General features: G+C 44.3%; 1 protein-coding gene across 3 annotated transcripts in view; it reads left to right on the forward strand.

Moving 5' to 3' along the window:
- Positions 1-16,952, forward strand: part of EMP1 (epithelial membrane protein 1) — a 19,392-nt gene extending 2,440 nt beyond the window's left edge. For 2 of the 3 annotated variants that reach the window (XM_011954091.1, XM_011954098.1), the window contains exons 2-5: positions 12,540-12,658; positions 14,569-14,665; positions 14,771-14,911; positions 15,625-16,952. In XM_011954091.1, the coding sequence (XP_011809481.1) occupies positions 12,581-12,658; positions 14,569-14,665; positions 14,771-14,911; positions 15,625-15,794 (486 nt within the window). In that variant the 5' untranslated portion in view covers positions 12,540-12,580 and the 3' untranslated portion in view covers positions 15,795-16,952. Of the gene's footprint in view, positions 1-6,050; positions 6,056-12,539; positions 12,659-14,568; positions 14,666-14,770; positions 14,912-15,624 lie in introns of all 3 variants that reach the window. The other variant, XM_011954108.1, reaches the window with a different exon arrangement.
- Positions 16,953-26,775: the final 9,823 nt, after the last annotated feature.

Genomic DNA, 26,775 nt, shown 5'->3' on the forward strand with positions numbered 1-26,775 from the left:
CTCCACCCCTCCCACCCTCAGGGGCAGATCCAATTCCACCCAGACTCCGAAGAATGGGGCGGGGGCGGGGGCGGGGGCTGCAGGACATCCTGTCTGGCGCCCTGGTCAGAGGGCCCCCCACATTTTACATTGTTTGTGGGTACTAAACTGTCTTGGGAGTTGGCAAAAGGCCATCAAGAACCAACTCGGAGCAGATCACATCCTTAGAATCTGGCTATCTCCCAGGACTGCTGGGCGGACTGCTGGGCAGACCGCTGGGGAAAGGAAAGACACCCCTTCTGTGGATTGTGGAAAGGACTCACTACACCTTCCTCAGCGCTTCCTGCTTCCTCCAGAGACCAGATTAGGCCCATCAAGTTCCCAGCCTTGTCAGTGGGCTTCATGGAGACCCCCCCCCCCGCCCAGGAATGCAGACCCTCTTGGCTTGCTCTGGGTGGCTCTAGGAATTTCAGGTAGTGCCAGACCCACAGGGGCTACTGGAGAGAGACACGTTGAAGACCTAGGAAAACTTGTGGATGAGGCAACACTGCTTTTCTGTAGACTCTATGGAGCCTGGTGGGGCACATAACTGAACCATCGCCACAGGAAAGGGCAGGAGGCAAGTCAGTTCCATTTCATCGTTCGTTTGGTTCACAGAATTCTAAATTTGGGAGGGACCTTGGATCTCATTCATTCTCCTACTGTGTGCAGAAATCTAATTGTTACACCATCTTGAGCAGATGGCCATCCTACAGATCTTAAAATTTCCAGATGCGGGGAGCTCAGAACCTCAGTGTGTATCTCCACACTCATTCCCCCTAGCAGGCCAGCTCTAATTTTATTAAAGTTCCTTAAATCCAGCAAAATCAACTTTCTTATAACTTCCCGATTCTGCTGGCCTGAAACAACTCAGAAAATATCTATTCTGGTTTCGTTGTTGCTCCACCCAATGATCCTTATCCTCTAAACACTTAACACTTATTTAATATTTAATGAATACAACTTAATGGATCTACATTGCATTATCTTTTCTTCTTCTTCTTCTTCTTCTTCTTTTTTTTTTTTTGCCTACGGCTCAGAAGGGAAGGGAGCATTTTTGAAGCTTGGAATTATGCTCTTAGTCAATCATACTCACGGGGTTTTTGATTTGGAGGTATTTTCATTTTCTAAATGCATGGATATGGTTCCCTCTTTAACTTCCCTCATGTATGTACATAGCTGACTAACACAAAAGCTCAGGCATATTTGGGACTCTCAGATGTACATACTTGGAGGGACACACCCAGTATTGCTACCTACTAGGTCATGGTTAGATCAATCCAATACCAGGACACAGGCTTCTAGCTAGGGGATTGTCCCATAACTTGGGGATTGTCCCATAACTTGGTCCATAGTTCATGTAGCCCACGCCTATACATTATCACCACCCATCATAGTAACTATGGAAACAGGCTGCCCATCAAATGTAGCCTCCTTGTAATTGCTGGCCAGCAATCTGGGTATCAACCCCTTGAGAAGAGCTCCTACATCTTAACCAGTGTAGAACAGGAATTTTCTCACCATAGGCTTCCCTTTTCTAATACTCTTCCCAGATCCGCCCAGGTGATCTTGAATTTCTGGACTGCACTTGCTATTCAGTAATCAAGGAAGCCCAAATATGGTTCCAGTTAGGGGTTTACTTGAATCTCCATCACCCAGCCCTGACATACACATATCCTGAGACTACTCTTTGCAACACTTCAGTCCCTGGCGTCCTGCCTGGGTAAAACCGTTTCCTTCAATTTACCTGGGAGAGTCCCTGATACTGAAGCAGAACGGTGAAAGCACAAACACCTGTGGTGATTGCTGCTCCTGTCTCTTCCTTTTTAACAAAATGTTTGGGTCAAGGTTTTCTTTTGTGTGGTGGAGATGGCATTTCCCTGGAACTACGATGGACTCCTCTGCTGAATGGTGCCCTTGGCCTTATGTGGCTGTGACAGTTTTTCTATTTGCTGAGCCTGTTTCATGAATTGTTTCTTCAAACAGGGTAGTTAAACTAGAGAGCCCCTTCGGCACAGCTTGAAACCGCAGCAAGAATCCTGGAGCAGATGTCAGACAGCTGACTAGGAAGACAGAGGGGCAGTGGTGTTATCTAGACTCTGCCGTGTAACCACAGGCGAGGCCCTTGTCTTCTTTCTTTTGGAAGTCAAACCTGTTGGTTCTTTCAGACCCCTTATGGCTCTGAGATTCTAAGATTCAGCCAGGCGTGGTAATCGAGCTATGTGGGAGACTGAGGTGGGAGGATCACTTGAACCCAGGAGTTTGAGACCAGTCTGGGCAACATAGACCTGTCTCTGAAAGAAGAATTTTAAAAAGCAGGGCGGGGTGGTGCATGCCGGTAGTCCCAGCTACTTGGGAAGCTGAGGCAGGACGATTGATTGAGCCCAGGGCTCTGAGGCTGCAGTCAGCTATGATTGTACCATTGCACTCCAGCCTGGGTGACAAAACAAGACCCTGTCTCAAAACAAAACAAAACAAACAAACAAAACACCAAAAAAGAAATGAAAAACAAAAAAATTCAGATCCTACCATTTCTGTTTTGAGGAATCCCTTGGGCTGACGCCAGCAGCTAGTTTAATCTGTAAAAATTGATAGAAAAGTGAAACAAGGCAACGCGTGGCATTGAAATGGGCATTTTTCAGAGGATTCTCATCTCTTAGGTTCCTTGAGGACCCACGCAGCCTCCTCTGCCCCATCCACTCACAGATTCTTTAGGCATGGTGTTCCCCGGACTTACTCTCAGCCATGAGCATTCACCCGGCACTAGGAATAGAAGAAAGAGGTTTGAGTAATTAAACGTAAAGGGTGCCAGCTCAGATGAGGAGGGCAGGCTGAGTCTGCAAAGACATTGACAACAGCAAAGCATTCACCAGGAACAGAATCAGGCTCAGGGAGAAACTGAGCTGGCCCTGGCAAACAAACTCCACCCTCTTCTTGAGGAGGGAGACCCTGCAGCATGAGGGTGTGGTGTATAGGTGTGGACAGGAGCCAGTGAGGAACAATTTGAGAGGAGGAAGAGGAAGGTGCGACTAAGACAGGAGGGAGGGAGGGAGAGCAAGTGGGATGCTATTTCCCAGGCTGTGTGTTGAGGGAAGAGGCAGGCAGAAAGACCTAAAAGCAGGAGAAAGAGCTAAGTCGATAGAGAAAGACAAAGTGGATAGACAAAGAGCTAAGTGGATGGAGAAAGAGCAAGGGAGAAGTGATGAGGCTGTTTCCCCTCCCATCCTTCCGCTCTTTTTTGGGGACCACCTACCCTCAATGTTTCAGGACAGTCCTTCGGTCAGAATTCTATTCTTTGTCCCTTGTGAAGAATCTTTTGTTGCATTGGTTTCCTCTTGTTTTTTTCAGGATAGTTGACACCTCTTTGGTATCATTTGAGTTTCCACTACGGGTGCCCACCAGGCTGGAACCTCTTCAATGTTTCTCCTCTTCCAGGTCAGATCAGAGCTGAGAGCAAAATGGGGTCCTTGATCCTTAGACCTCTCGTTTCAAAGACTCAAAGACCCTTCCCCAGGATGCTGGAGAAGGGGAGTTGGAGAGAGTTTTGCGACCCTGAAACAACTAGCTTGGGGCAAGCCAGTGTGTTCACATTGATCTCAGAGAAGGTTCTGAAGCTGAGACCTGGAGCTTCCCTTTACTGAAAGATAGTAGCCAGGTCTGGGTGGGGTGGGGATTCCTGTGATGAGGGTTAGAAGCTTGCTTGGAGTTTGCAGGGGCATCTGGTTCGGGCCTGTGGTGGCCAGGCAGGCTGGCTCTGCTGGGTGGGCCTTCTCCGCAAAACAAAGGGAGAGGCAGTGGCGTCTGAAGACCATGTGTTTTTATAATTGACACAGTTTTAGGGGGGTGTATGCTGACTCTCTGATTAACTCAGAGAACGTAGGAGGAAAAGAGAGAACAGTAGATCTGGTAGAAGTTCTAGAACTTCCACCAAACCCTAAGCCAAGAGACAGGAGAGAGAAAATCATGCCAGGTGGAAGAGCCCTGCCTGGAAGGTGCGAAATGGCTTCAGTTCTTCTTCGATTCCATTTCTCCTTTGGGGAGGTGCATTTCTTTCTCATCAAGGGGTTGGACTGAATGACCTCAGTGCCTCTCAACCTCTAAAGAACGAATTGAAATGAAGCCCTGAGCTCACCTGATGGGTCTGGGGTGTCTCTAGGCAAGGGGCCTCCCCTCCCAGCTTGCCACCTTCCAGGAGGCTGCAGCTTTGCTGGTTGAAGCATGTTGCCGCCATCTACTGTTGGTCCCGCCCAAGCGCCGCTGGGGCTGGACCACACCTAGGTTTTCTTCCCAAACCCCTAGTTATTATCTTGGCAGCTTCTCCCTTGAAGACATTCTGGCTGCCAGAACACTCCTTTGTCAAAAGCAGAAGGCAACTCACGCTTCCGTCCTCGCCCAGGGAACATCGCCCGATCCCTTAACCAGCTGCAGTCTGGGGGAGTGGGCTGGGCCCCAACTTCACAGCCCAGGTCTGGCCTCAGTCTTTGCAGCTGTTGCCCAAATCCACCCCCTCCCTTGGACACAAAGGAGGACAGGCGGAAATAAGAGAGCGAGGTTATTCTCCTTGGGAGCATTTGCAAAAACAATATTCGTGCCGCTTGTTTGCTTTTAGCATAATCGTTGGTCTTCAGGCTCTGCCAGGGAAGCATAAGGCCCATTTCGCTGGCCTGAGCCTCTCACTTTACACAGAGGAAGAGACCAACCAACCAGGAACTGTGTGGCCCCTGCTCTGTGCCTGGCACAGGCCTTCAGCCCTCATGTTAATCCTTTGAGGTCTACAGGTCACAGTTCAGGTGTGGTGGAACCAGGATTGGAGCTGAGAAGCCCTGCTCTGTGCTACTTTGAACTCTGTGCCTCTAGGAGCCACTGACCAGAGAAGTTATGTGATTTTTCCAAAGTCAGCAGTTGGTAGGAGGAAGATTTATTATAAGAATCTGGTTCTCCAATAGGTTCTCTCTCATATAGCGGGCTTGCCCCACTCGCAACCCACCCCTTGGCTCCTCACCCCTAACTATGTGAGACTCTGTGCTAGTCTACACAGCACCAGACAAACACGACTTGCTGTATAATCACCCCCATTTATGATAGCCTGCATTTGGGAGATGAAAAAAATAATTGTTTTCCCTGCAGCCTGTAGGTTCCTATTACTTTTGCTGCTTGATTGACGATGTTTCTCCTGGTCATAAAATCTGCCCTGTATTTTCCAACATCAAGTCCTACCTGAAGTTCCTTCCTTCCACACCAAACATGAGCTATGCAGAGGCCGAAGGAAACGGCCCTTGAGAATCCTTTTTCTCTGCATGTTTCCCACGGAGAAATTAATACCCTGCTTTCCCACTCCTGCATAAAAACAATATTGAGAATGGAAAAGTACACTTGATATAAAACAACAATAACAATGGCCAGAGAGGCTCATCCAAGGTCTCATCCACTCAGCCTGCCTTTAATCCCAGTCTTTTCCTCTTCCAGGCACATCCTCACTGGCTGCCCCCAGAAAGGAGTGCTTCCTTTTCTGCTTTTGTGTTAACATGAGCATCCATTTTGCCAACCAAATGATCCTTCATGGGAAACAAACACGTCAAAAGCAAACCAACAAAAGCAAAATGCTCCTGACGTGCGCAGAGGACAGAAAGGCTTTCGTGCCACCCTGCGCGGTGTCCTTAGAAAGGAGAGGCAGCTGCAGAGTTTCAGGTGTCACGCTGAGGAAGGTGGTGTGGGGATGGCTGACTCATGGGGGTCAGTTGACCAGAAGCGGCGGCTACGCCTCTCTCTCTCTCCTCATGCCTTGGAGGAAGGGCCATGTCTTTGGTCAGATGCTGTAGGAAAGCTTTCTTCAAAGTTTACAGTTATCCAGAAAGAGATCAGAATTTCACTGTCAGAAAAACATTGGCCAACAAAAAGGGAGTGTCTAGCAGTAATCTCAGGGCTGTGTTATGACTTGACTGAGATTTTGAGATCTAAGGTGAGGGCCTCTGGTGAATCTTCTGATAACCTGGTAGTTCTTCTGTGAAGACAACCATGCTAGAAAGAGGAAGAATTAGTCTAGTAGGGTAATGTCACCGGCAGAATTGAAAGTGGTGGTGGTCGTTGCCAAGAACACACTTGGATGTATTGTCAGAAAAATCTTTCCAATTGGGGAGGGGATCCTGGTAGGTAGCGAGCTCTCCATGACTGGAGGAGGTTAAGCATGATTTAGATAGTTCTTTGGTCTAGATCTGTAGATGACTTTCTTGAACTGAAAAGGAATTTTAAAGACCTCCCTCTTCAGTCCTGAGATTCTATAATTCAAAGAAGTAGAGAGAAAGGTTAAATCTGCAAACTAGTGTTTAGAAATTTAAGACATTCTCTTTGAATTCACTTATTTCCTTTTGAACAAAAGGCAACACACACATATATACCCTTGTGTATTCAAATGCACTCAGGAAGCAGTCACATATTCACATAGGTATTTATGTAGAAATATATAATAAAGTTTGCATACAATAAGATGCTCAATACATAGTTGTAGTAAAGTATTAAAACATTTCTGAAAAATAATAAAGGACTAAAGTCTATGAATGTTAAAAAAAAAAAAGGAAATATTTTCCCTCTAGAATTCTGTGGTTATTATGAAGTCTTCAGTCATTTTGACATTGATTATTTTTCCATAGGGAAGAAATTATGGCCATCCTTAATTCATTTATTTGTTCATTGAACAGATATTTACTTGGTACCTGTCATAGGCAAGACTCTCCCTTCAGGGACTTAAAATCTTAGGGCTATCATTAGTGGTTTTAATGAAAAGCTATGTGAGGGCAATAAAATAAGAGAGAAAAGAAACCTACTCCTAACCTATGGCTCTGGGAAGGCATTTTGGAAGAGGTAGGATTTTAGCTTGGTTGAAAAGAATTTGATAGACTGTCACTGAAAGAAGAATACAAAGCAGGGCTTTTATTTTTGGAAATCCGAGGCCTGGGATTGCAAGGACTAGCTTGAGGTGCTTGGAGCCTCTTTCCTGGTGTTTGGTGGTGGTTAGTGGTGGGAGTTTGGAGGTTCTTGAGCAGGGGAGTACCATGGTCACATAACCCAGTAGCAGGGTAGAAGATATGTTAGAGGGGAGGCGTTCAGAGACAGGGTCATGGGTGAGGCTGATGCCACGGTCAGGCTAGGACCTGAAATGGACAGTGGCAATGGGAATGGAACATAAGGAAGGATGTGAGATAAGTAATGGAGGTAGAAACTCAGGGTAGGACTGTGAGGTTTTGGGCAACAAAAGTGGAATGAGGGGAAGGGAAGACAGGACATTTGGCAGCGGTCATTACTGCTCTCTTCTCCCCAGAAAAAAACCTAGTCTTTCTTAAGCTGCCAAGGAAATGCAGCCAGATCCATACCCTGCTTCTCAGAAAGCTCTCTCTGCCCTCTTGTAGAGAAGGCCTCCATGATGCCTTTCATCTGGGAGAATCTTACCCATTCTCTAATGAATCATGGAAATTTGAGCCCCGAGGGCCTCCCCCAGTGTTCGCATTGTCTTCAGTCCCTGATTTCTGAGCATGCTCCCTCCCACCCCTCGGCTAAGGCTAATTCTTCAGTGACTCAAGCCCCAGGATTCTGACCACTTCCTTCACTGAAGAAGTGGGTTTTTGGTTGCTCCATTCTATTGTATTGCTCCCAGTTATTGTGTTTTAGGCCACGCTTAAAGAATTGCTGCTGCCTCCAGGCCCCATGGCAGTTCAATAAGCACACAGACTTCTGGACAGGAGGAAGTTATCTGACTCCTAGCTTAGCAGTCACGGAGCCAAATTATGCACCTCTAAACTTCCCTTCTGTTTCTTAGAAGTCAATTATTCTCATAGTCTCTACAGATTTAGTTACCCACCAGAAAAGGAAAGGCTCCCATGCGGGCCTGAGTAATTTCTTACTGGTCAGATAACCCTAAAAGTGTTAGGCTGTCTGAACAAAGGCAACAAAGCAATGTATGGCAGTCTCAGGGTTGTGTTCCTTTGATTGTTTCATTTGTGTGTGTGTGTGTGTGTGTGTGGTGTAAGAGGGAGGCAAGAAGCCAATAATGATTTAAATGGATGGAGATAACTTGAAAGGTTTGGTTATCCCTCTTTCCCTTCTCTCATGTCTCATATTAGTTAGCCCTTTGGAGCTATAGCCACGAGCAATTTTAATCTTCAGGGTTCTATTTTATTTTATTTTATTTTGAGATGGAGTCTTGCTCTGTTGCCCAGGCTGGAGTGCAATGGAGCGATCTCAGCTCCTTGTAACCTCCGCCTCCCTGGTTCAAGCGATTTTCCTGCCTCAGCCTCCCCAGTAGCTGGGACTACAGGCGTGTGCCACAATGACTGGCTAATGTCTTGTATTTTTAGTAGAGATTAGGTTTCACCATGTTAGCCAGGATGGTCTTGAACTCCCTCAGGGTTATTTCTACTAACTATAACTATATTAGCTATTCTGTTAGCTAAGACCTTTATCTAAATACTGAATGGTCAGTGTTTGTGAGGTTTGCATTAGAGCTAGGAGCACAAAGACACCTCTGCTGTAGTGTGGTCTGGGCAATGCGGGAAGAAAAGGAAGAACAGTGGTCAGAAACAAAAGATGGTGGTCGGAGGTAGGGAACCGCAAGCCTGTCCATTAGGGCAGAAAAAACAGAAAAGGGATATCAGAGACCCGTGTGTGGCGCTGAGGTGCTGATCTCCATTTCTGTTAACAATACTTCTCTCCAGAGTCAACATACATGGCTCCTATACCTTCCTCAGTTTCCCACCCAGCCCCTGACTGCCCCTGTGCCACGTATGTTAGGTAGGTGAGGCTTAAGAAAGAGATCATCCTCCTCTCATAGCGGTGGGTACAGAAATGTGTTCCTGGCATCCACAGAGAAGTCAGTGGATGGCCTGTTCTTTAAAAATGCAATGAATTGATAAGCTCTGCTGGCCTGGGCCTGGGAGTCTAAGCACCACAAATGAACGCTGTTATGACCATTCCCCTACAACTTTGGGACTGCCCAGTGCACCAAATGCTCTGCAAAAAGCAGGTCTTGCTTCAAAGTATTCAGAATTGCAATGCTGTGATTCTCTGCATCTTGGTTCGCTCAGCCTCACTAGGACTGGGGTATGCTTTCCACTGGAGAGTGCCACCCATAACATTTTGGAGAGGGGTGAGGGAGAAGTCTACTATTGTTTTAGTGAAACACACTGCTAAGAAATAAGTAGTAGCCACCAATACTTCCAATGTATAAATTCTCATACATGGTATTTTTTTTCAGTGCCTTTGTATGAAGCAAGATTCACAGTGGGGCAGGGAATGAATCTCCCCACAAGCTACCCTGCAAGTAATGGGTGGGTGGAAGTTTCGGGAGCAAGGGTTCTTCTGTTATTCTACTCTGCTGTTTGATAAATGCACAGACATTTACCCATTAGGTACCACTAATGGCTTTTTCATAAAGACCTCAATGATCACCCCCTCCCAGACTGAGGGTTCCCCTGGGGGCAGGAGGTATCTAGCTCAGTATAGAGACTGGGTAACTAGGGATGATTCAGCCCAGAAACTCAAGAAGATAATTCATTCTGTTTTCACCCGTGTTGGGGGAAGGCCATTGAAAATAATGGAAGCCCCTCTAAACTGACAGTGAATGATATTCGTAAAACCTGACAAATAATGGGCCAGTGAAAAGATGGAGAAGTTGTAGCTCAAGCTAAACAGCCCCTCCTTCTGGCTGGATATAGCAGATAAAAGCAGAGAGAACTGTGTGTTTCGCACAAGAAGACCACTTGCTAACTCCAGACATTTTGCTTCTTTCCGTGGTGAAAAGACAGGGAGGGCACAACCACAAAAATCCAAGATGAAAGAGAGTTGCTCTTTTGCTTGATTCTCACATCCATTCTTCCAGCCTGCAATGGGCAGGGCTTATGGTCAGCTGGATTCAGGGGCCAGGAACTCACACACATCACCAGGGCTGTGACGCGTGGGGTCCAGGTAGAGGTGCTGTGGGAGGGGTCATTGAGACAGAGAGTGTGAGCTGGGCAGAGGAAATCAGACCTGACTTTAGGGGTTACAGAGCAACCCAAGGAGACAAAATGCCGCTGAATTCCCAACAACCTATCAGGGAGGGAATGTTTTCTGTGACTCATTTAAGTGGCTTCACTTGGTGGATTATATTCTGTTATTGGCCCCTCCAGCCTTTCCCGCTTTTAAGAAGAGGATGTTTGTAAATTAGAAGCAACAGGAGCAATAAAGTCATTTGAAGAGCCTGAGGAGGATTAAACATAAGTATTCTTATGTAATATTTGTAATTCCCTGCAATCAACCTGTTCCTTTCCCCATAGTGGGCAATGAGATCAGGATCTGGTGAGGTGTGAATCTTGGGGGGTATGAGGAAGTTGGGCTGAGAAAGTGAACTGTCTCCTGGTCTTTCCCGAGGGTGTACTCTTAAAGGTCTCCCCCCCGTAAGGGGCAAGGGTTAGACAAATGACAATTTCTAAGAGGACTGAAAGGATTTTATACACCCTGCCTCGTGAACTACACAGCAGATTATCTTATTACTTGCACTTAACATGGGGCACCCAAGCGATTGAGTAACTGGGTTGAGTTGGCAACAGCTACCCGGCTTCACTTATGAATAATAGTAATAATAATAACCACAGCTAAAGCAACCCCCTTATTAGTAGCTGCCATGTGCCAGACGCTAGGTGTTTTACATAAACAATCTGAATTCATCCTCACACTTCCCTTTGCAATTGACATTGCGACTTCCACTTTCTAAATGAGGAAACTAAGATAAGCAGTCAAATAACTGGATACGATTCTAATTCAACCTCTGTCTGATTCAAAAAACTCTTTTTGCTATGCATTTAAGTCAAGCAGAAAATTGTGGAGGTGTGCTAGAACCCGAGAAAAGCAAAAATGAATTTGAATGTGTGGGGAGATTATTAATAGCAGACATGAAAGCTCCAACCTCTCCCCTGAAAAGGCAGGATAAACGTCATAATTTTTGCATGCGCAGTTAAATTGGACACATAAAAAAACAGCCTGGGTTGGAAGGAAGTGACCAGATTGGGAAGGGGCTGCTGGAGAGGGTCAGGGAGAATGGTGGAAGCAGTGTCTGCCTCTCATTCCTTGCTTGCAGAGCGCAAGGCACCCTGATGTATATTAGATCATTCTAGATTTTTGGTTGCCTGATGAGGAAAGTGAGAGGAGATAAAAGGCATGTGAAGTGTTGGAATTATAGTATCAGTGTTCTCTAATAAATACCTGGTGTGGCATGAAAGTGGCTCAAGCACATTCAAAGCATCAATTAAATTAGGTGGAGTGAGAGAGGGCAGTGGAACAATTGCAGGACGCGCCTGGTCATCTCCTCCCTTGGTTAGGGCATCCACACATTCTGCCTAGGGTGTGAATAACCTCAAGCCCTTTCCTTTTGATGTCCCTCTGAGCCTGCACTGCTTTGTGACAGTCTTAGGCATGACAAAGCCCTCCTTCTGTAGCTGACATAAATCAGAATAGCCTCCCCCATGTGTATCCTTCACACTTCCTTTATTTCCTAGGCTTTATGATCAATGGGCTCCCTTCTTCTCTGCTGCCATTATGGCTGAAAACTTTTGTTTATCCATGTACATTCTTAACAATGTTAGTTCCCAATCCTCCCATCCTGTGATTTATGCATTTGCCTATCTTCTGTATTGAGTCCTGAAGGATTGGAATTTGTGTAAATGTCATGTACAAGAAGGCACATTTGGTGGTATCTCAAGTTGCATACTTTTAAAGCCCTCAGAACCATCACGCTGAGCTGTGGAAAATGTGACTCTCTGCCCAGACCAATGGCAGGCTTTCTGCCATGAGGCACACAGAGTCCAAAGGCTCAGGTATAGTAATACTAGTCTGAAATGCTCAGTTGGGAGTGACCAGACCATTAAACTGTAATTAGGTTGTTATAATTATTGAAAACCAAACAGCATTATAATAATAGAATTGTGTCTTTCACATTTTATATCGCATCTGGGATCAAATTAGTAGCCTATTCAGTATATGGGCATTGAGTAATAGCTGCTATTCTTCAGAAGGCATTCGCTTCTATTAAAAGTGCTGGGTGAACAATTCGATGAAAGCATGGACATTTTCCTAGTGGAAAATGGACATTTATATGACATTGTTGCACAGAGACCTGGAAATGATAAAGGTCTACTTCTTTGAAAATCAAAGTCCCACTTGTAACCTCTAAAACACAAACAAAATAAAATAGTAACAGTTATCATAAAATGTTCTTGTTCCTTATTTGAAATAGAATGTATTAGAGAAATGAGTATGTAAATACCTAAGAAGAAACCGAATTATGTTTCCATGTAGGTATGTATAATTGGATGAATAGGCACTTAGGCAAATCAGAACTAGGTTACAGGGGTGTTTTCAGGAGTTTATGATTCGATTGTGATGGTTTTTAGAGCAGCTCTTCCCCAGGTTAGCAGATAGCCCACATGTGTGGGAAAACTGAGTCGTCTTATCGAATCCGACAGTAACCGTTTTTGTCCCTTTCTTTTTCTTTTCAGAAGTCTTTGTTCACGAGTTACCAAAAAAACCGAAAGCCAAGATGTTGGTATTGCTGGCTGGTATATTTGTGGTCCACATCGCCACTGTTATTATGCTATTCGTTTGCACCATTGCCAATGTGAGTAATATTCTTTTGTTTATTCACTCATTGAGAAATCATTCAAATATTTACATCAAGTGCACAAAAGAAGTTTAAGCCACAGCCCTTGCCCTTCGTGAACTTACAGCTCAGTTGTGGGAAACAAAATAAACACACGCTTGCCCTTCAAACAATTAAATAACAAGAGGATAAAGGTGAATGGCCACAGGAGTGATCCTGCCAGAGCTGTAGGTGGTTAAGGGCTGGAGGATCTAGTGTGGCTTCTTCGGTCTCTAGAAGAGCCTTCCCAGCAGCAGGTGTGAGTGGAGCTTGAGGTGAACCTGGAGGGCTGGTAGATGACTGAGGTTTCTCTTAGCGAAAGAGGGAAGGTGGAAGGATCATAGGGATGCATTCAGGTGGGAGTGCTAGCAAAGGAGCACATGTAGGAAGGACAAGCTTTGGTCAGAGGATAAGGAGGACACACACCTAAGTGGCTGGAGCCGGACTTCCCCTTCTGAGAAGCTTGATTAGAAGGATAGATGGGAAGGAGAGGATGACAGGCTCTGACTGCCAGACTGGCGAATTCAAATTTTGAGCAAAGAGTAGCCTGTGAAAGTGGAGTTTTGCAAGATTAACCCAGTGCCACTTAATTAACTAACTCAGACAAAACAAGAAAAAAAAAAAAAAGTGGAGGTAGTTTTTTTCTCTCTGAACCCTGGGCTACTCTGACCTCTAGTGGTGGCTTATAGCGCCCAATTTGCTTTTACTTGTGCTTTTCTCAGAAAAAACAAGCCAGCTCCTTGGACTTAAAAACCAAGGCCACCAATCACTAGGCCGGCAAACCATGGTTTCAGAATCTGTTTAGGTCCCTATCACAGTTAAAGTATAAATGAGTTTTAAAGTTCAGTTAGAAGAGCTTTGCAAACATTGGTGGGGGTGATCATAAGCAAGGCTAATTTAAGAATAACTGCGATAAGACAACCCCCACCCATGCAACCTCCTCATTTTGTAATTTAGCCATTCTATATGTCAACTCTTATATCTATCCGGATAAATCTGATAAGCCTCTTCAAAGTGTATTAATGAGCTCCAAAGTGCTGCGTGTCTGTGAATTACCAGCCCCTAATATAAGGTTCGGCACACAGCTGTTTATTGAATGAAGAGCAGGGATTGGCGCAGGTGATTGCATGTGCCTGGCCCCACCTTTCCAGTGTGTGCATTTGTGTGTGTGCAGACAGAACCCTGCACTTATTTTCTATTCTAGAAGGATGATTCCTTTTCTTGGGCCAGGCAGGAAGGGATGGTGGCACCATCATGAGCCTGGGGAAATCCATTCAGGTCACCCTTCAGCTTTTAGTAGCCCCTACAGGAAAGCACTTGCTGTAGTATTTTACTATCAAATTACTTTGCATGTTGTGACAGTCAAGTTTGATCCTTCTGTTTAGATGAAAGGGGCTTATTAACTACCAGATTCATTGTTATTTTCCCAGTAGGTCTTATGTTTTTTAATTGTTTCCAGTTGGACATTTCACTTTTTTTTCCTGGTCAACCAGGGACTTAAAAGAAACAATCTTGTTAGAGTATATGAATTGCACACACTTAAGCCAGCTTCCTCATCCTGGATTTCTGTTTCTCAGAACCTTAGAATTTTAAACCACTGTGGTTGAATCACTTCCGTTTATTTTAAGTCATGAAGATCGTGGAACCCAAAGAGGGCTAGGTGATTTCTTTCTGGGTTTCACATTCTTCTGTCTCTCTTCTCTTGGGACCTTTGTGACTTCAGTTTTAATCGGACCTTATTTCCACCCACAGATAGGCTGCTTAGCCATCGTTATGGCTAGATAAAGTGTCTTCATTAATATTTGATCCCGATGCAAGCTGATTTGTTATTTTCTTTTTAAATCAGAGGGTCAGCTTTCAATCAACATTTTCTTTCCTTCTGGTTTCAGGTCTGGATGGTTTCCAATGTGGGAAATGCATCAGTAGGTCTTTGGAAAAACTGTAGCAACACTTTCTGCAGTGAGACCCTGTCATACGCCAGTGAAGGTATATATAAAGATATTGACCCAGTGCTGACAATAGGTGTGGTCAGGGAATGTTCAGCCCCTGGAGTGACCCCATGCCCTTGTTCTCCTCGCCCTGTGTCTACAGATGCCCTGAAGACAGTGCAGGCCTTCATGATTCTCTCTATCATCTTCTCTGCCATCTCTCTCCTGGTCTTCGTGTTCCAGCTCTTCACCATGGAGAAGGGAAACCGGTTCTTCCTCTCGGGGGCCACCATGCTGGTGTGCTGTGAGTATCTCATGGGTTGAGTCCAGTTTACATTGTTAAGTCCATCTTACCATGGGTGCTTCTGGCAACTTGGACAGATTAGCACATGGTTCAGTGAAACTTCCTTGTGCAATTTTCCCCTCTGGGTATTTGTTCTCTCATGGAAAACCTTGAATTGCTGCTTGGGTTAAGAACCCTCATCTTCTTCATTGTTCAAAACCAGTGCTCCTGGGTAGCTACCAAGTGGCAGCGCATTATCTGTCAATAGCACGTGTATGCAAGACACTTGAAGAAGGCAGAAAGGTAGGAGTTCTCAGAAAGATGAAACCACTGCCACAATGCACACAGTGATTGTGATTCTTATTTAATTGTTGTTCTTTCCCAATATACTCGGGTTGGTGGAAGGACGTGCTCTTTTTCATCCTTGATTAGCTTTCCTAGACCCACAAGGGCCAGACAAAACAGCTGGGTGGTAGGCATGAGGTTCTGTGTTTTACATTACACTATGGGCACACAAACCAGCACAGATATGAGAGCCCAGACACCTCTAATTTATCAACATACCATCGAGCTTGGCCCAGGGGACATCCGTCAGAACTCCTGTTTAGGGACAAACAGCCAGAGTTCATTTTCCTATTGCTAATGAGGGAAATAGGATCTTCTTAAAATCAGAAATACTTTTTCTCGATTTTAATGTAAGAAAACACACTGACACATCTCCTTTTTCCCTGCAGGGCTGTGCGTGCTGGTGGGGGTGTCCATCTACACTAATCGTTATGCAAATGGCTATGAAACCTACCAGGGGTCGCAGGATCACCACGGCTATTCCTATATCCTGGCCTGGATCTGCTTCTGCTTCAGCTTCATCATCGGCATTCTCTATTTGGTCCTGAGAAAGAAATAAGGCCGGACGAGTTCATGGGGATCTCGGGGGTGGGGAGGAGGAAGCCGTTGAATCTGGGAGGGAAGTGGAGGTTGCTGTACAGGAAAAACCAAGATAGGGGAGGGGGGAGGGGGAAGAAAAGGGGGGAGGTCAAATCCCAAACCATTACTGAGGAGATTGTCTGCTGCCAAGCCCCTGCCCTGGGGAGAAAGTAGTTGGCTAGTACTTTGATGCTCCCTTGATGGGGGCCAGAGAGCCTCCCTGCAGCCACCAGACTTGACCTCCAGCTGTTCTCAGTAACACACACTGTCTGGGGCCCCATCAGCTGCCACAACACCAGCCCCACTTCCGAGGTGAATTCTGGGTCATGCACTGAGGTCCACAGACCTACTGCACCGAGTTAAAATAGCGGTACAAGTTCTGGCAAGAGAGATATTGTCTTTGTGATGAATACGATAAGCCTGGAAGCCATCCTGCCCTTCTGACCCAAAGCAGAACATCACATTCCAGTCTGAAGTGCCTCCTGGGGGGCTTTGGCCTGCGAGCCATTGTCCCTCTTTGGAACTGATACTTAGCTTTGTGGAATTCAGTGACAAAATGGGAGGAGGAGAGAGAGTTTGTAAGGTCACGTTGGTGGGTTAGCTAAACCAAGAAGGAGAGCTTTTCACAATGGAAAACCTGGGGGATGCTCAGAGCCCAGTCCAGACCTCACACATGGCTGTCCTTCATGGAGACCTCAAGCCATGGTCTTTGCTAGGCCTCTCGCTTAAAGCCAAGGCAGCTCTTCTGGAGTTCCTCTAAAGTCACTAGTGAACAATTCGGTGATGAAAGTACCACACAAACTATGGGATCCAAGGGGCAGTCTTGCAACAGTGCCATATTAGGGTTATATTTTTAGGATTCCCCTCAATGCAGTCAATGTTTCTTTTAAGTATACAACAGGAAAGAGATGGACGTGGCTGCTTGTAGCACAATCCTATTACTCTTCCTTTAACTGTTTTGAAGAAGTTTTGTCTAATGATCAATATTGAGGATCAGGGCTCCTAGGCTTAGTGGTAGCTCTGGCTTAGACACCAGCTGGAGTGATCATCTTTTAGAGACCCTGCCTATCGCACTTCACAGGTGAGGCACGGCAATTCTGGAAGCTGATTAAAACACACGTAAACCAAAACCAAACAACAGGCCCTTGGGTGAAAGGTGCTATATAATTGTGAAGTATTAAGCATACTATATTTCAGCCATGATAAGAACAGAGTGCCTGCATTCCCAGGAAAATAAGAAAATCCCATGAGATAAATAAAAATATAGGTGATGGGCGGATCTTTTCTTTAAAATAAAAAAAGAAGCACCTCTATATAGGACTTAGAAGTAGTATGTTATTCCTGGTTAAGCAGGCATTGCTCTGCCCTGGAGCAGCTATTTTAAGCCATCTCAGATTCTGTCTAAAGGGGTTTTTTGGGAAGACTTTTTGTTTATCGCCCTGAGAAGGTCTACCCCAGGGAGAATCTGAGACATCTTGCCTACTTTTCTTTACTAGCTTTCGCCTCATCCACTTCTTTTATACCTTTCATTTTTGGGGTTTTGTTATGCCATGATTTCTGGTATTTATGTAAAAGGATTATTACTAATTCTATTTCTCTATGTTTATTCTGGTTAAGGAAATGTTGAGGGCAAGCCACCAAATTACCTGAGCTGGGGTTAGAGAGATTGGCCAGCAAAAACTGTGGGAAGATGAACTTTGTTATTATGATTTAATTATCACATGGTTACAGAAGGCTGTCTTAGTGCAGAAGCATACTTACATATCAGACATATCCAAAGGAAATACTCACATTTTGTTAAGAAGTTGAACTATGACTGGTGTAAACCATGTATCCCTTATCTTTTACTTATTGTTCTGTGACATTTATGTCTCATGTAATTTGCATTACTTTGGTGGATTGTTCCAGTACTGTATTGGGCTTCTTCGTTAATAGATTATTTCATATACTATAATTGTAAATATTTTGATACAAATGTTTATAACTCTAGGGATATAAAAACAGATTCTGATTCCCTTCATTGTGTGAATGTTTTCTTTCTAAAAAAATGTGGAAAAATATGGATAGTTGCGACATTTATCCCTCATTAAGCTGCCTATCAGTTTGATTTGGACAACTTGACATTTATTTGAGACATTAAGCTACTTTCTGGTAATATATTAGGCATTTCTGCAATAGCTCTTTCAGGCAACTGAATGCTATTAAGCATAGTTTTATCTTGCTTTAATTAAACTTCTTAGGCAAAACATGAGACTTCATAAGCTAATACATTAGAAAGAGTTTATGATTTTAAATCAGAAATACTTGTGACATTAAGAAATGAGGCACTTGTAAAGTTTCTTTGAAATAGCCAGCTCCTCTAGTGTGTCTTCAAAATATAAAGTGATTCACAAAGGCACGCGTCACACCTATTTGTAGCAGCCCATTCATTACATAAACCAGGGCATACCTGTGTGGGCCCTGTGAGTGAAGGGAGGCGGACTGGCTTCATTCTGTGAGCAATTAGGACCGGGTAAAGACTGCATATCCTTGTGTCATGTCAGCACCAATATGATAAGGAGGGTTTGAATGTGGAGCAGGCAATCTTCTAGCCCCTTCTGGTCTCGGATGAAATAACTGCACAGAGTAATGCACCAAAAATACACAATGGAGGCTGAAAAGTTCAACGTATTTTAAATCAATTAATCAAATTGCATTGATTCTTGATGCCTTCTCAGAGGCCTACGTGATTTCTTAGATTGCTCTGAGAAACTATCATAAGAGGTCCACTTCCCTCACTTAGCTCCCCCAGGGATTTCTTTTCCCCATGTCATACACCCCGTCCTAAATCAACCCCCCAGACTATCCTTCCATCCCTTCTCCAGAGGGAACTTTTCTCAGACTCTGCAACAAACTCCTGGCTCTATCCAGAGTGTCCTCTCCTTCGAAGATTGGTATCTTTCTCCTCAAAAGCCTGGATGGTGAATGGGGGTGTATTAGTCAGAATTCTCCAGAGACACAGAAACAATAAGATTTGCTTGTGTGTGCATATATATATATATATATAAAGGAATTGACTCACATGATTATGAAGACAGGCAAGCCCAAAGTCTGCAGGGGGTGGGCCAGCAGAGAGCTGGTGCTGCAGTGCAGGTCTGAAAGTTGCCAGAGTCCCTTTTATAGAGAAGCTTAATAAATATTTGTTGAATTAAATGTCTTAGGTAGAGACAAATTGAATTAAAGTGGTTAAGTAAATACTTTTAGGTGAAATTTGTGCAAATTATGAGTGTAAAGAGGATGAGCTACAGAGCTCTCCATGACCACTCAAGAATGGGACCCATAGGCAAATGATAACTTATTCATCGATCAGGGTGATAAACTTGAGTTATCAAATGTTAATAGATAACGATCTCACTCTGCCTTGGAATTAGCCATGCAGTCCCTGTGTAAAACCCCACTGGCTTTCAGGTATGGAAAAACATTTCAGAAAGGCCTTGAAAGAAGGCATATGAAGACCAAAAGGATATTGAGCAGTGCTCCATACTTGAATAAAGAAAGAAACTCTCTTCAATGTTTACTAAGAAATAGATAGATGTCCTAGCGAAAATGTTTAAATGTATTTGAAGAAGAGCTAGATTTTGTGGGGGGAGAGAAGGGAATAGGATAGGCTGGCGGGAGGCAGAATGAAAAGAAGAAAACTTGTTGGAAATTTTGAAGTAGATTGTGAGGAGAGGTGACCCATTTTAAAGATGTACTGTTTGGAGGTGAACACGACTTTCAGAGCGCATAGTAGATGAGGAAAGATGTACACTGATTGTGTGGAGCCCAAGGGAAGGAGGGTTTTTGGAGTCTTAAGTGACCTTGTTTCTGAAAGGGAGACATGTGGAGCCTACTTCTGAGGTGGGAGGCTGGGGAGGTGACCATCAAGACTTATACTGATAAATAACTAGGGGCTGGGTGCTGCACCTACATGCTGGGGTAATAGAAAATGAAGCAGACATGTGTCCCATCCATCTTCCTCCAGCTTTCAGTCTAGCTTGGAAATAAGTTTCATACCTAGAGAAAATGGAGGATCTGTGGGATGTAGATGAGATGGGATCATGGATGCCTAGGGAAGGGAAGAAGAAAGTTTTTCAGGTCTTTGCTCTTGCTTTTTTTTTTTTTTTTTTTGAGACGGAGTCTCGCTCTGTCGCCCAGGCTGGAGTGCAGTGGCCGGATCTCAGCTCACTGCAAGCTCCGCCTCCCGGGTTTACTCCATTCTCCTGCCTCAACCTCCCAAGTAGCTGGGACTACAGACGCCCGCCACCTTGCCCGGCTAGTTTTTTGTATTTTTTAGTAAAGACGGGGTTTCACCGTGTTAGCCGGGATGGTCTCGATCTCCTGACCTCGTGATCCACCCGTCTTGGCCTCCCAAAGTGCTGGGATTACAGGCTTGAGCCACCGCGTCCGGCCTGCTCTTCCTTATGACCCTATCTCATGCCATAAGCAATTGCCTGGCATCTCCTGTGGATTGGACCACTGCTACATTTCTTATTTGCCAACATTACTTTGTTCCGAATGCCATTCCTTTGTTCCAGGGCCTCCTTGTCTTCCATCTGGGGAACTCCAGGTGAGAAGCATTATAATAGCCTCTCTGCCTTTATCTACAATCTCTCCAACCTGTCCTTTATGCTGATGTCAGGATGGGCATTGATGGATGCTTCTACCACTGTCAGGGCAGGGAGGGCCAGAACACTAGAATAAGATGTCAATGTGTATATCCATATGCCAGGTCCATACTCAACTCAAGCTTCTGGTTAACTCCTGATCTATTGGCAACTCCAGTTCCCAATAAGTTCCTCATCTCCATCTGAGACCACCTTAGCCTGGACTTAATTGTCCACATCACTATCAGCATTTTGGTTAAAACCATTCAACAAGTCTCCAGGAAGCTCCAAACTTTCCCTCATCTTCCTGTCTTCTTCCGAGCCCTCCAAACTCTTCCAACCTCTGCCCGTTACCCAGTTCCAAAGTCGCTTCCACATTTTCAAGTATCTTTATAGCAATGTCCCACTCCCGGTACCAATTTCCTGTATTAGTCTGTTTTCACATTGCTATAAAGACATACCTGAGACTGGGTAATTTATATAGAAAAGAGGTTTAATTGTAAAAAGGTAACAAAGTGAGCCCTGATTCAAAAATGGCTGTCTACACATGACACATGAGGGACTTTATGATATTAAGAGATTAATTAAACAACAGTGGGTGGGGAGGAAGAACAGACTTTTGAGCTCTTCCCAATACAGGAATGTGTTAGTTCTAAAAATTTTCTTAAGTTGTTTGCTTGGAACTTAGAGTATATTTTTCCATAGGAAAAATTCAGAGCTATTTTATTTATGATATGGGCTAAAAAGACTTCTGTAATCTAGCTTGGAAACTTAATAATCATTAAACTTATTTTCAATGAGATATGACTGTTTACATTCTGAAACCTGGAACCCTCTGTTGCCCTGCAAATGCTTTAGGAAAAGAAGAGTGTGTCTGATGGAGGGTAAGATGGAAAGTGAATATGGATCCATATTCAGAAGACACGGCTGCATTAGGGCAAAGGAACAGCTTTTCCCTGGCCATGCTAAGTGTTTGACATTGATGTGGGAGAATATGGCATTCAGTATGACTCTGTCTGGATATATATAGTTTTGTAAATTGGGTGTTCTTAAGTTGAGACTGCATGTTTCATTCCAAAATCAATCTTAGTTTTCCCACTTTCATTAGCATATTGTATTAGTCCATTTTCACACTGCTAGAAAGACACACCCGAGACTGGGTAATTTATGAAGAAAAGAGATTTAATTGACTCACAGTTCCACATGGCTGGGGAGGCCTCGGGAAACTTATAATTATGACAAAAGGGGAAGAGGTACATCTTACATGGTGACAGGGGAGAGAGGACGTGCAGGAGAAGGGAAAACTGCCTTATAAAACCGTAAATGTTGTGGGAACTCACTATCACAAGAAGTGTGATACATGATGATCCCAAGAAGTGTGATACATGATGATCCAATCATCTTCCACCGGGTCCCTCCCTCAACACACCAGGATTTTGGGGATTACAATTCAAGATGAGATTTGGGTGGGGGAACAGCTAAACCACACCACATATCAATGCTTAAATCCAGTTTACCTGAGAATTTTGAATGATTCCAACTCCTTAGTATAGTCGTTTACAGGCTTTTAGGCATTATGAGATCGTACTATTTTTAATTTGATTTCACCACTTCTCCTCTGCCTTATGAAAAGCTGACATCGAGCACATACGTACTTCTAATTTTTAAGGTGAATCAAAAGTAAACCTGTTTTGAGTATTTGGGTATAGTTTTGCAATAGCTCTTGAGGTTACTAGGGTTGCAGAATCAAGTTTGAGAATTGTAGTGGTAGATTTATGGGTGAAATGGATTATACTAATTAATCTGACATTTAGTCACCTTGTTTTAAAAAAGCAAGGCAGTATTCTGGCAGTGATATTGAACTCCAGATTTCTTTCCATATACTCACTTATGAAATTCACTTCAACTTGGCATGCCAGAACTGACTACTAATTTCTTTCCCCAGAATAATTTAAATTCTTTATGTCTCATTGTATTTAGTACTTGTCAGAGCTCCTGGAAGGACAGATAAAAGATAAATGCAGACAATTATTCATTGTTCAGCTTAGGTTCATTTCAGCCAATCATTTTCTTGATCTTACCCTGGACCTCCTCATTCCCCAGAACTGCTCTTCCTAATTCAGAGGAACGTGTATGGCTCCTAATTTCTGGAACTAACACCCACTACCACCATTGTTGAACTCCATGCTCTTTTTTATTTTTGAGATAGAGTCTTGTTCTGTCGCCCATGCTGGAGGACAGTGACGCCATCTCCGCTCACTGAAACCTCCTCCTCCTGGGTTCAAGCAATTCTCCTACCTTAGCCCCCCAAGTAGCTGGGATTACAGGCACGCGCCACCACACCTGGCTAATTTTTGTATTTTTAGTAGAGATGGGGTTTCATCATGTTGGCCAGGCTGGTCTCCAACTCCTGACCTCAAGGGATCCACCCACCTCAGCCTCCTAAAGTGCTGGGATTACAGGCGTGAGCCACCGGGCCTGGCTGGAACGCCGTACTCTTTTAGCTCTTCCGGGATGCTCTGTTGTTATTCTCCCTCTCCCTGTATCTCTACTGCAAATTTTCTCCTGTGGGTAAAATACGCTTAAGTTTACCATATCTTAAGCAAAAGAAAACACACAGACAACAACAACAAAAACCACTCCTCTCTACCCTAATACTTTGCCTCTTGTTCTCTTATTATCCATCTCCACCAGGCCCTGTCTCTGGGGTCGAGGGTAAGAGCTCACCAAAGGCACACCATATACCTACATACTTAAAAGTTGTATATCAAGTTAACAAGCCACATTTAATAAAAGGTGTTCTATTGTCCTACCTTGATAAAGAAATCTAGAAGGTCAGGTTAAATTGAAAAAGCTCAGACTCCTTGGAGTCCTAGGGTAGAAGTCGGCTTACAGGGGGAGTGGGTGTCAGGCTTTCTGCTCATAGCTTGACTTTCTTCTTCCTCCCTCCTCTGCCCCATCTCCCACCATGAGAGACACGGAGTGCATATGAGTGGGTACTCCAGAGAGTACCCACTCATACGAGAACAGCCCTCAGCCCTGCCCCATCCTGCAGACAGCTACCCCTGGGCCATCTCATGGGCCATCCCGTAACACAGTCCAGGGAACGGTATTATGGTATTATGTAAACATTTGACAGGCACAGGGAAAGGGGTCTAGTCATGAGCATGAGGACATTTGGCCAGGGACTTTGGCAGCATGGGCAATCAAAATGCAGTCTGACAGCAAGGTGTGGCCTCCAGGTGGGTGGGCTCCTTTGGTCCTGAGTCCAAGGACTTCTTGCCCCCAGAAGGGTGTGGCTGGAGGAAGATTGGAGCAAAGCCTGGAGAAGGCCTCCTGCCTAATCTGAGGTCACAAGGCTCTGGCCTCACTTCCCATTCCCTCACCTTGGGCCTCCCTGGAGCCAATCAGCTTCTGCCCTCAGCACTCCAAAGTGATCACTCTGCTGAGGATCAATAGTCACTTTCTATTCTCCAGTCCAATGGGCACTCTTAGCCTATACCTTTTTTTTTTCTTTGCCTTCTGCTCATTAGATCTTTGTATTTTGCATGGGTTTTAATTAAAATTCATATAATGAACGATCACCTATATTGGAATGAATCCAAAAATCTGCATCTTGACTCAGATCCGCTTTCTGAAGTCAGGGCTGTAAGAACTACAAATTCTACTGAACCTCTGAGGCTCCCCTCCCCTTCTTTGACTTCCCCATGTCAGGAAATAGTCACCTATCACTTAGACTTACAGGCCAGCTATCCAGGTGTCACTCACCATTCCTCCTTCTCCCTCATTCTTCACATTTAATTAATATCTGTATCTTGGTGATTTTAACTCCCAAATATTTCTAGACTCTTTCCCTTTCTTTCCATTCCCTTCGGTGTGATCTTAGTTTAGACCTTTAATTGCATTTATTTAAAGTAGCTGAATAGGCTCATAAGAATTCACTGCTCCAACTCATTTTCCACTCTGTTGCAAAAACCGATTTTCTTGCAATGCAAATATGAGCATGCCGTTCCCCTGCTTTTAATCCTTCATTTGCTCCTTCAGGTTGTGCAGGATAAAATTCAGAACTTGTCTATTGCTGCCTTTTTCCCCCCATGCCCACTCTATCCCAGGGCTAAAACACACTACTTCTACCATGTTGTGGGGAGTTTTCCCCACATGCCATTTCTTCCTCTGAAGGTCCTTCCTCTGGTATCTGGCTACCTCATCCTGATTTCACAGGATCAGAGCACATTCCTCATCTCCAAAAGGGTGACCTGATGCCCCAGGCCCCACTGAAATGAGCTTTGTCAATGTTTACATAATACCATATGCGTATTTCATCAGAGCATTTGTCACAGAATATTTGAATAGTGGGTTAAACTGCATGCTTCCCTCACTGGACCATGAGCTCCAAGAGGGCAGGGAACTCATATTTCATTTCCTTCCCCTCAGCATTTAGTGGGATGCCTGGCAATTAGCAGATGTTCAATATAATTGTGTGAGAAGGGCTGGGGAAGGTGCTGGGACGCATCATCACGGGTGACAGAACCGGTCCCTGTGGCACTCACTGTCTCGGGGGATTGGACAGATGGTTCCAATGCAGGTGGAGTGCCGCTGACGCTGAAAGAGAATGGAGGAAAGGTGCCTCTGGGGGTTGTCTCTTACTATTTTTAGGGTCATTAAAAGTGATTAAAGCCCTCTCTGTAAAAGTGTCCACATAAATATTTTTTTCATAAAATTCTCCTAAAACATCCATGGGTTTCCTAAGCAGTACAGCCCTCAGGCCTGGGCAGAATGACCTCTGCCTTTAGAGCGTTGCATTTATTTAAAGTAGCTGAATAGGCTCTGGTCCTCGTCCAGCTGTGCATGCATTTAAGATGAACTTCAAGGGTGAATACAATGATGGAAGTTGTAAAGAAGTTGGAAGTTGAAAGATCAGCCAACAAAATCATAGCGACGGAAAAGCTGGCTGGAGCAAGTGACCCATTTGGAAAGGTAGACTGGGGGCTTGACTGCAGAAGGTCTTGACTCTCAGGGTTAGGAATTTCACAATGATTTTGAAGGATAATGGGAATTCCTGAAGTGTTTTTGAGCAATGATATCACTGGAGTGTGCTCTGAAAGGATGAATTTGGCAGATTACAGAGGGGGTTGCAGGGGAAGTGAAGAAGGTGGAGAAACAGCTGGGAGTCTACTGTAGTAGTGGAGGGAAGAGGTAAAAAGAACTGGACAAAGTGGGTGGGATGGGAATAGAAGAGATTAATATAATACAAAAGGTATGATTTAGATGTCATGTGATTCAGCAAGATTTCGGGGAGAAGGCTACAAAGATTACTCTGATTTACCAGACTGGAGTTGGGGAACTGGCCATACCATCAACAAAACAGGGAAGCTGGAGGAAGAATTTGAGGGAGAAGACTATAAATTCAGATCTAGATATGTTATGTACAGAGAGCTGGCTGGACATTTACATATCTTGCTCCTTAAAGTCTAAAGATGTCTTAGGTTACTTGTGAAGGGTTCCTTTCCAGAGGGATCCTGGGGGTTCCGCAGAGCACCCACAAATGTAAGTTTCTAGGAGGCTGCACAGTTCCCAGGTTTAGACTCTAGCTAGGTAAGCTTTTCATAGCACATCCATCAGCCTGGGTCAACTCACTTGGGACTGACCTTATATCTATTTGAATTCAGCTGTCTTTTGTTTTAAATTTACTTTTAAATTGTTTTATTGCCAATTTTAGCTCCCCCAAATTAGCATCACACTTTCTCCTTGTGCTCGTTCCAACCTGGATCCTGTAGGGGTGGACACGGAAGGGTGATGGGAGGACAGGGCATGGATCTAGGACACACTTGGAGTTTTAATTTAGTATCCCATGAAACTTCTTGTTTAAAATATCTGATTTGCTAAAATTTGCTTTTCAAAAATGTTGGCCTTTTACTAAATTTCCCTTTTCAACATTTTAAACATCTGCTTTAGTTTTAAAATGGCTGTCTTTTTTCTTTTTTTAAAAACATCTTTTACGTTTGTCCAAACTTTCCTATCCCTCAAAACAGAGGCTTCTTTTGGGCAAATTATTTTGATGTGAAATCTCTGAAGAATCTCATCAACAAGAGATCTTGAATGATGTCTGAACACAGGTAGCAGTGACCTGGCATGGATGTAAGTCAAAGAATATTGTGAACAACCCCATGTAATACCCGGGCATATGAAGAAATCTAAAGTTGAGAGGCAATCATTCCTTTAGATTCTGAATTAGTCAAATTATGGTCTGAGTTATAGAGTACTATGTTCACTGTTGGTCACCACTGTTCAAAGAGATGTGAAGAAATTCGAGTGATTGCAGAAACAAGCAACCAA

The sequence above is a fragment of the Colobus angolensis genome, unplaced genomic scaffold (assembly GCF_000951035.1).
Source record: "Colobus angolensis palliatus isolate OR3802 unplaced genomic scaffold, Cang.pa_1.0 Scaffold11, whole genome shotgun sequence".
Classification (NCBI taxonomy): Eukaryota; Metazoa; Chordata; class Mammalia; order Primates; family Cercopithecidae; genus Colobus; species Colobus angolensis.